This window comes from Hemitrygon akajei, chromosome 11 (genome assembly GCF_048418815.1).
Source record: "Hemitrygon akajei chromosome 11, sHemAka1.3, whole genome shotgun sequence".
NCBI classification, from domain to species: domain Eukaryota; kingdom Metazoa; phylum Chordata; class Chondrichthyes; order Myliobatiformes; family Dasyatidae; genus Hemitrygon; species Hemitrygon akajei.
In genome coordinates, this window is record NC_133134.1 from 128,831,373 (window position 1) to 128,842,010 (window position 10,638).

Below are 10,638 nucleotides of genomic sequence, written 5' to 3' on the forward strand. Positions count from 1 at the left end.
TTGCTGTGATAGGCTACAAACCCCCTTTGCATGTTATAATCTTAGGCGATGTAAGGTTGAGGAACTTCGGTTTTAACATGCTGACATTAGGTGCCCACAGTTAATATTTGGCGTTGACCTGGGTTTGGACAGGAGCATTCATTTTGGTGGTAGCAACCTTTGAATTGTGATCAAGCATATTCTGTGTTTAGTAACACCAGAGGGATAGGCCACCATCATGATCAAATTCAATGATGTGTGAATAGAGTTGGCTCTGTATGCATGGACGGGTTCCCATCTTTGCACAAAACCCTGTGCCAAGTTGATGTTATGCTCTTCTGTGCTTATTGACACTGAACTCTGCTTTTCTGGTTGGTTTTGCAATGTACCAGTACACATCATTCAACCTGCCAAATTCTTTCAAAGGGTCCTCCATTGTAGCCCTTACCTATATCCTCTGAGCATAATGCAGGTGGCTACTCTTCAGTAATCTTTTAGCTGTGCTACCTTTGACTTCTTTTCCCCTCTGCACATCGCATGATGTACAATCACTACCCAAGTGCTGTCTTCTACATTGTGAATGATGTCAGAATCTGAGTGAGGAGCAGCAAATGTGAAATTGAGCATACCCTCATCTTTCACTGCTCCTGTATCACTTCATCATGTTTTATTGCTCAACTATCTAAAAGGAGAAAGACCCGAGGGCAAGAATCTGTATGGGAAGGGTTGGGATGTAGATGCTTGCATTATTGCCAGTTTGTGAAGCAAAAGAGATGCTGGGGCAAGGAGGAGATAAGACTGTAAGACATACTGGGATGTGAGGAGGAGGATTTAGTGTAGTATATTCTCTTGCTCAATAATTACCAGCCATGTTGTTTCTGGCACCCAATCACTTAGACAGAGAGATATGTTAGCAAATGTCACACGTTCTGGGCACACACTTGAAAAACTAGCAGTGGGTGCAAGCTGTAAGATACAGTATGGGTGAGAGTAAAGCAGAAGTCTGAAATGCTGGGAACCTGAAATTAAGCGAGAATCTTTTGGAAATGCTCAGTCTGTCAAGTCGGAATGGTTAATTTTACAATCAGTGACCTTTCATCAGTACTGGGAAAAGTTAAGAGAAAAGAAGTCAATTCGCTTTAACTTAATGAGGAGGAGAAAACAGAAGGAAATGTCTGTGATAGTATAAATTATAGGAGAGTTTGAATGATAGAAGAGATAAGAGATGATAGGGAGTGACAGTGACCAAGAAAAGGAACAAAAGCAAATGGATACAGATGAGATTCTTGCAGCTCAGTAGTGAATCAATCAGCACCCAAAACCAATGGTGCAGTTGGCAGCATATAGAAATTGAAGATGCATTCAGTTACAATTCAAAGTCATGCATCTTCATGTGGCATTACTTCTTGGTTCTTGAAGTTGGACTCATAACATTGATCTCCAAACCTATTGGATTTGCCTCCATGCCAGTGCCTTCTGAGCCCAGCATTCTGCACTTGTAGCCTTTATTCCTCCTTAACCAGGGATCCAAGTGTTCAGAAAATTTGGAGCACACTCTTTTCGATAATATGTCACTTTCCATTGTTTCGAGGTAGCCACTTATTGTGTCCCTGCTGATGCACCTAACCCATCACCAATGTGATATGCCATGAATGCATATCAAAATTATTCAGATCAGAGGGCAGCACGAAGTTTTGTACAACAGGTTCAGATTAATTGGTGAACATAATCACTGTACACATTTTGAAAGGTGTCAGCTTCAGTCGTTCATGAGTTTCCACTGCTCCTTCATCCACACTAACATTTTCTACTGAGACATCTGTTGCCTTGGAAATCATCCCCTAAAGCTCCAAACCTGCTATATATTGGTGTCAGTGCATTGGAATGGATTGCAGAAGCAGTACTAACAACATTACAACCAGGGTTACATTTCTAGGCATCCGACTTCTCTCAGTACCATCCTCAATTTACTTGTTTTTCTTCAACATCTGTCTCCTGACATGTTTTGGGTCTGGTCATTCTACAAAATAGCATTTTAGTGCAATTTGTAATTCTAAATCACTCTTATTTCCTGCTCATCTTATCTTGCACTCCATGTTGATTGTCTTGTCTTTTTCTCATAGTTTGTATTGGAATATGGAATGCCATGTCCCAGCTATACATTGAAATTAGTAGTGCATACATTTGCTGGATTGTTTTGTATGACATCATCTGATTTATGATAATAATTACATCAATATGTCCTGTCAGGATCCAGAGAAGTTGTTGAGAGAATTAATTAATTCTGCAATTAATTAACCATGTCAATCAAAATCATAAGATAACTTTTTTCAAATCACAACCAAAATACTTAGTATTTGGAAACAAGTAGTAGATGAAATTAAATAATTCAGAAACTACAAAGTTATTTCAGACACTTGGAAATTTGATATTTTAGAGCTGAAACCAGTACCAGTCTTTGATATGAAAAAGTAAGGTTGGAATATGCTACAGTGACAAGAGAGGTATCCCATCCCTTATTGCTTCAATCCAGACATGAATTGGCTGTGTATGAGGACCAAAGAAAATTACTCTCTGGGCTTCATCAGATCAAATCAACTGAAATGCATGGCACCTGGGAGTCGTCCAGAAATGAGGGAGGTGATTAAGGAGGGTGACTCAGCCTGGGGCTGCTGCCCAGCTCTCTAATCTTGTCTGCCAGGTAAACTGCCTTAGTTTGAATTGACAATTGCAACACCAGAATTTTTATTTATCTTTTGAACCCTACAGCAAAGAAACAGGTTCTTTGGTCCCACTGCTGAATGCCAATGCAGGTCCCCATCAGGCCAATCCCATTTGCTCACTTTTGGCACATATCCCTCAAAACCTTTTGAAACTATGTACTTCTCCAAGTAACTTTTAAGTGTTTGGATGTATCTGTCTCTAGCACTTCCTCTGGGAGCTCATTCCATGTACTGACCACTGTCTGGGTGAAAATATTGCCCTTTAGATTTCTATTAAATGTCTTTCCTCTTACCTTGAACCTATAACCTGTAGTTCATGATTCTCCAGTCCTGTGTATGTTCACCCTGTACAGTACATGCCCCTCATAATTTTATACATCTTTTAAAAATTACCCTTGATTCTCCCACGATCCTGTGAGAAAAGACCCAGCCTGCCCAGCCTCTCTCCATAACTCCGTCCCTCAAATCCCAGCAATATCCTTGTAAATCTGCTCTGCACACTTTCCTGCTTAATGGCATCTTTCCTAGAGCAGCAGGTACAGTATGTATTTTTTTTGTTAGATTTTTTTTCTTTGATTCTTTTATACTCCTAGAGGTGATTCACTTGGCAGTTTGTAGTAATTTAAAATACAGCTCCCTGTATTCTTATGTGATCGTGAGGCCTCCTGCGTGTTGGCATCCTCCTGTGTTTTTTGTTTTGCACTAGAGTCTGCAGTTGTCTACCTGGACACAGCAGTATTTGCATATTACTGTTAAATTTCGAAATCTGCTTTCACTGAAATTGTGGCAAGTTTCAGAAGTGAGATGTAAAGCTTGCTTGGAATATTAAATCTGAGACCAACTTCAACTACCTAATGTCAAAAATCACAGGAGATTGTATAGTGCAATAAAATCTCTTATGACCTCTCATGGTGATATATTTCCAGTTACAATTTAATAATGTTTCTGTGCCTTTAATAATAGTTGAGTTAGATTTCATTCAATGCATTACCATATCTCAAATTAACAGTGTAACATCTACAACCTACTACACATTTTCTTCGTCACTGGCACACAATGCTTTTGTTTTCACTGCTATCTTTAGCTGCCTCAGCCTCTGCAGAAAAGAGGAAACTTCTTGGTACTATCATAAAGAATGTGAAGGTGACTGTTTATCACTTAATTTTTCATGACAGACTATCAATTGCTTGCTGTACATCTATATTCATGGACAGATTAATAGGTTAGAAAAACTATGTTTCCAGTTCTCTGAATTTATTCTGGTTGAAATTTTGAATGATGATCTTAAAGAATTTTCAAAGATATCAGACTTATCTTTGTAAATCTGGCTGGAATTTCATCATAATTTCAGCGACAGGTTTCTGTCTCATCAATTTGTTTGGTTTTCTCTACTAAGTAGTATATATGGTACCTCTATATGATTTGTAATTACAATTTCAGAAATGTTCAGAAATGATCATAACTTGATGCATTCTCATACTAAAATAATGCAATTTGTACTGCCTATCAGTTTAAACAAATGAGTCACTGTAATAAAATCCTATTAGACCGAACTGCGAAAAAATAAAGGATCAATCCCATTGTTTGGAGCATATTACCGTACCTCAGTGGGAATAAATCTGATAATGAAATTTGTGAACAATGTAGAGCACCATACATTAAGCTAGACTGAGTCTGTTAAAAGAGATACTGTTTATTGAGATATAAAAATAGTGGAAATTTACTCACAGATTTATTTAATATTTTTTTTATCTCCAGGGTATATGCTCCCAGAAGTGTTACAACATTTTCATCGTGGAGACTGTATGTGTAGGTTGGTTTTCTCTAGAGTTTGTGTTACGTTTCATTCAGGCCCGCAGCAAATTTGTTTTCCTAAGGACTCCTCTGAATATCATTGACATCGTAGCTATCTTACCCTATTACATTACGCTTCTGGTGGACACCACTTCGATGGAGAATGGAAAACCTGGAGGAGGAGGCAGTTACCTTGACAAGGTGGGGCTGGTTTTGCGAGTCCTCCGTGCCTTAAGAATTTTGTACGTCATGCGCCTTGCCAGGCACTCCTTGGGACTCCAGACTCTGGGACTAACAGCTCGCAGATGCACTCGTGAATTTGGTCTGCTCCTTTTATTCTTGTGTGTGGCCATTGCGCTTTTTGCTCCATTGCTGTACCTTATTGAAAATGAAATGGCTCGCTCTCAGGAGTTCACAAGTATACCGGCGTGTTACTGGTGGGCAGTAATCACCATGACAACTGTGGGCTATGGAGACATGGTGCCACGAAGTATCCCAGGTCAAGTGGTGGCTCTAAGCAGCATTTTAAGTGGCATTCTTCTCATGGCCTTCCCTGTAACCTCCATATTTCACACTTTCTCTCGCTCATATGTGGAGTTAAAGCAAGAACAGCAAAGAGATCAAAGGAGATTACACATCATGGTTAAATCTAAACCACAAGTGAATAACATATGATGATGAACTGAAAGTACATTTCTTAAGTCACTCTTGAGATCCCAGATAAGTTATTGTTTTGAGTTGAGCAGCAGATATTAGAGACAATCTTCATTTCTAAAACATTGCGTAATTGTGTTTTTCATAGAAAAAGCAGTTTGACAGAGAAGTAGCTTTCAGACTGAAAGCTGGAATACTTTTTTTGAAAATCTGGATACTACAAATATTTAAATGTGGATTATAACTATACATTATTGTACCCAATAGAGGCTAGTTGGAGTTATCAGCAACATAATGTGGTATATGGTCAACTGAAATCTTGAATTTCAGTAAATTTTGAGTGAAAGTGATAGTTATTTTTTTACAGCACTAGATGTTACACTGAGCCAACTCAAGATTTATTATGGTTAGCTATACAGTGGATAATTTAAAAAAAGTACTGGAAACACTCAGCAGGTCAGGCAGCATCAGATGAAAGAAAGAGTTTCAGGTGTGCAAGGAAAGAAAGTTATAATTTGCAGAGTTGGTAAGAGAGATTGACATGACAAAGACAATATCAAGGAGAGTTTGTCATGAGAATGAATTGTTGAAGTCATCTGATCAATTGGGTTAATTTGGTCATATAGAGAAATAAACATAGAACAAAAGCTATGAAATGGGGGGATGGTCGAATATGAGAGCCCAGACAAAGGATGTTCAAAGTGAAATGCTAAATCTGTTTCTTGTTCTGTTGATGCTGCTGTACTTCCTGAGCTTTTCCAGCACTTCATTTCTCTTTCAGAGTTACAGCACTAGCAGTTTTTTTTGCTTATAATAGAGAATAAGTGTAATATTCTTAAACAAGTCACATGAAATCCCATCAAAATAAACAAGTAACCATCTACAACTATCCTACATAAATATGCTATCTATAAGAACTGTTTTCCATTTGACCTCCCATTAGAAGATTTCTTTTAAACTTTAAAAGTCTTTATCTTCCTAAGCACGTTTTCTGTCATGTAACTGGTAAAAGTTAATTACATAATTATTATATTTAATTTATTATATAATAAATTAAAATGAAACTCAAATATTAACAGGAAATGCCGGAAATACTTGAGTTAATATTTTAGATTGATTACCCTTCAATAAAACAAGAAAAGGTTAGAAATGAAATATGTTTTAATTTTTAGTGTAGAGGAGGGGTGGGGAGTACTAAGTGAACCTCTGTGATTAGTTCGAACATAAGAAATTGGTTGTGGTCCTGTTAGAGCTATGAAGGCAAAGCTGAATGGGGAGAGGTACAGCAAAATGAAGTAAAAGAACTGAGGAGAGAGGAAACAAAGACAGTGCTGGGATTGTGAGAAACAAAATACAGCAATGACTGGAAATCTGAAATTTAATAAAAATGTTTGAAGTATGCAGCAGGTTAGGAGAAAGAAACCCCACTTTATTAATACAGACTAACAGCTTTTTGTTCCGACACAATTTGGAAAGGTTGATTATATACAGTACTGTGGAAAAGTCTTAGGTATATATATTAGCTAGGCTCTCTCAAACTTTTGTATGGTATTGTATAGTGGTTAAAATAAAGAGGAGGTTGGGAAACAAATGAGAATACTTAACTTTGTATTAGCTCAGCAGTATTAAATGTTATTTGGTAAGTAGAGAGACATAATATACAGTACTGTGGAAAAGTCTTCGGCACTCTAGCTATATACGGTATATATGCCTGAGTCTTTTGCACAGTTCTGAAAAAGTCTTGAATTCAGTGTTCAATCATGAGGGCTGTAAATGTGCCTAGGCAGAGAATCAGATCTTATTCCTTGAACCTGCATTGGGCTTTCATGGACCAGTATGAGAAATCAAAGCCAGAGAACAGAGTGGCAAGTAGCTGGAAGCCTAGAGTCACCCTTGCAGACTAAATACTGGTATTCTGAGAAGCAGTCACTAAATTTGTCATTGTTCTCTCCAGTGTGAAGCAAATGTGATATACTAAATTGTAAGAAATTCTAGTGACTCATTCATTTCCTGGAAGCAATGTTTAAATCACTGGTGGGTGACAGGGAAAGAGATAAAAGAGCAGCTGTTGCATCTTCTGTGGTTGCTTAAGAAGATGCCATCTTGAGAAGGGTGATGGGTTTAGTGAAAATGGAAGAAGGAACCAGGGAGTCACACTGAGAATGGTTCCTTCAGAATGATGAAAGGGGAAGGGAGGGCATCACAATGAAGATTCAGGAAATTATTCTTTGAATTATTTGAATGTAGAGGCCGGTAAGCTTTTAGGTGACTGGCGGATACCTATCTTTGCTCTGATTAGTTGGAGATGGGTTAAAAGCAGATAGCTGACAAACTATAGTGCAATATTTTAAATGGCAAACACCTTGCTTTTGACCCTGGGAGCATTTCTGAGATACTTATCTAATTGTAATGGACCCCTGGGAATATCTTCAGATTGAGCCATTTACTTTCTGTAAGCATGATTGTTTTTGCTGAACTGCATTGAAATAAATAAAAGTACAGCTGGAGAACTGTTCATTGCAGATTGTTGCCCTGATTCAAATGAGTATTGAGTTGACTCGTCCTCTAAATGTTAGTGTTTTGTGGGTACATTTGATACTTACAGAAAGTCTGGAAGAGCCAAAGGCTCCATTGAGATTACAACAAAACCCAGTATGGTAAAGATCTCTGGATGGATTCCCCAGGGCACTAGTTCCACTCTTCATAGGGAGTTTGTAACATTAAAATCACTTGTGAATTTGTACCTAATGCTACTAAATTCAACAATGTGACAATTATTAGAATCCAAATTTGTTTTAATAACAAAGTCCTGATGAATCCTCATAACACTATCGAGACTCTAAATCAGTAGTTATATCTCATTAAATGACCTATTCAAAAGTCTATTAATGTTGATTGTTAAAAAATTCTTTATGTTTTGTTTCTTGGGATGATAATGACAATCATGCTTTCCAACCTGATTTTAATCTCAAGCTCACTATTGCAGTTGAAAGATAAAACTTTAAGGCAAATTTGACTATCCTTTTGCTATGACAATTGTGCTTGGGATTTAGCTCTGGCAAGGAATTTTGCTGTAAATATGACATACTTGCAACATTTAAGTTGGCTCCCCTGCAAATTCTGTCAGTATACCCTCCATGTACTACCAGGGAGAAGGCAATTCTAGATTTAGTGTTGTGCAATGAACCGGATTTGATCAGGGACCTTGAGGTAATGGAACCATTAGGAGGTAGTGACCATAATATGATATGTTTTAACCTACAATTTGAGAAGGAGAAGGGAAAATCGGATGTGTCAGTATTACAATTGAACAAAGGGAACTATGGAGCTATGAGGGAGGAGCTGGCCAAAGTTCAATGGAATAATACCCTAGCAGGGAAGACAGTGGAACAAAAATGGCAGGTATTTCTGGGAATAATGCAGAAGGTGCAGGATCGGTTCATTCCAAAGAGGAAGAAAGATCCTAAGGGGAATAAGGGGCGGCCATGGCTGACGAGGGAAGTAAAGGGCAGTATAAAAATAAAAGAGAAGAAGTATAACATAGCAAAGATGAGTGGGAAACCGGAGGACTGGGAAGCTTTTAAAGAGCAACAGAAGATAACAAAAAAGGCAATACGCCAAGAAAAAATGAGGTACGAAGGTAAACTAGCCAAGAATATAAAGGAGGATAGTAAAAGCTTCTTTAGGTATGTGAATAGCAAAAAAATAGTTAAGACCAAAATTAGGCCATTGAAGACAGAAACGGGTGAATTTATTATGGGGAACAAGGAAATGGCAGATGAGTTGAACAAGTACTTTGGATCTGTCTTCACTAGGGAAGACACAAACAATCTCCCAGATGTAATAGTGGTCAAAGGAACTAGGGTGAACTGAAGGAAATTTATATTAGGCAAGAAATGGTGTTGGATAGACTGTTGAGTCTGAAGGCTGATAAGTCCCCGGGACCTGATGGTCTGCATCCCAGGGTACTTAAAGAGGTGGCTCTAGAAATCGTGGATGCATTAGTAATCATTTTCCAATGTTCTATAGATTCAGGAACAGTTCCTGCTGATTGGAGGGTGGCTAATGTTGTCCCACTTTTCAAGAAAGGAGGGAGAGAGAAAACAGGGAATTATAAACCGGTTAGCCTGACGTCAGTGGTGGGAAAGATGCTGGAGCCAATTATAAAAGAGGAAATTACGACACATTTGGATAGCAGTAGAAGGATCAGTCCGAGTCAGCATGGATTTATGAAGGGAAAATCATGCTTGACTAATCTTCTGGAGTTTTTTGAGGATGTAACTATGAAAATGGACAAGGGAGAGCCAGTGGATGTAGTGTACCTGGACTTCCAGAAAGCTTTTGATAAAGTCCCACATAGGAGATTAGTGGGCAAAATTAGGGCACATGGTATTGGGGGCAGAGTACTGACATGGATTGAAAATTGGCTGGCTGACAGAAAACAAAGAGTAGTGATTAACGGGTCCCTTTCAGAATGGCAGGCTGTGACCAGTGGGGTACCGCAAGGTTCGGTGCTGGGACCGCAGCTGTTTACAGTATACATTAATGATTTAGATGAAGGGATTAAAAGTAACATTAGCAAATTTGCTGATGACACAAAGCTGGGTGGCAGTGTGAAATGTCAGGAGAATGTTATGAGAATGCAGGGTGACATGGACAGGTTGGGTGAGTGGGCAAATGTATGGCAGATGCAGTTTAATGTGGATAAATGTGAGGTTATCCACTTTGGTGGCAAGAACAGGAAGGCAGATTACTATCTAAATGGAGTCAAGTTAGGAAAAGGGGAAGTACAATGAGATCTAGGTGTTCTTGTACATCAGTCAATGAAAGCAAGCATGCAGGTACAGCAGGCAATGAAGAAAGCTAATGGCATGCTGGCTTTTATAACAAGAGGAATTGAGTATAGGAGTAAAGAGGTCTTTCTGCTGCTGTACAGGGCCCTGGTGAGACCACACCTGGAGTATTGTGTGCAGTTTTGGTCTCCAAATTTGAGGAAGGACATTCTTGCTATTGAGGGAGTGCAGCGTAGGTTCTCAAGGTTAATTCCCAGAATGGCAGGACTGTCACATGTTGAAAGATTGGAGCGACTGGGCTTGTATACACTAGAATTTAGAAGGATGAGAGGGGATCTGATTGAAACATATAAGATTATTAAGGGATTGGACACACTGGAGGCAGGAAGCATGCTCCCGCTGATGGGTGAGTCCAGAACTAGAGGCCACAGTTTAAGAATAAGGGGTAGGCCATTTAGAACAGAGATGCGGAAAAACTTTTTCACCCAGAGAGTGGTGGATATGTGGAATGCTCTGCCCCAGAAGGCAGTGGAGGCCAAGTCTCTGGATGCATTCAAGAGAGAGGTAGATAGAGCTCTTATAGATAGCAGGGTTAAGGGATATGGGGAGAGGGCAGGAATGGGGTACTGATTGTGTATGATCAGCCATGATCACAGTGAATGGTGGTGCTGGCTAGAAGGGCCAAATGGCCTACT

At 39.0% G+C, this 10,638-nt stretch overlaps 1 protein-coding gene across 1 annotated transcript in view; it reads left to right on the plus strand.

Moving 5' to 3' along the window:
* kcng1 (potassium voltage-gated channel, subfamily G, member 1) overlaps positions 1 to 9,625 on the plus strand; it is a 29,508-nt gene extending 19,883 nt beyond the window's left edge. The window contains exon 3 of the mRNA XM_073061653.1: positions 4,461 to 9,625. Within this exon, the coding sequence (XP_072917754.1) occupies positions 4,461 to 5,171 (711 nt within the window). The 3' untranslated portion in view covers positions 5,172 to 9,625. The remainder of the gene's footprint in view (positions 1 to 4,460) is intronic.
* Positions 9,626 to 10,638: the final 1,013 nt, after the last annotated feature.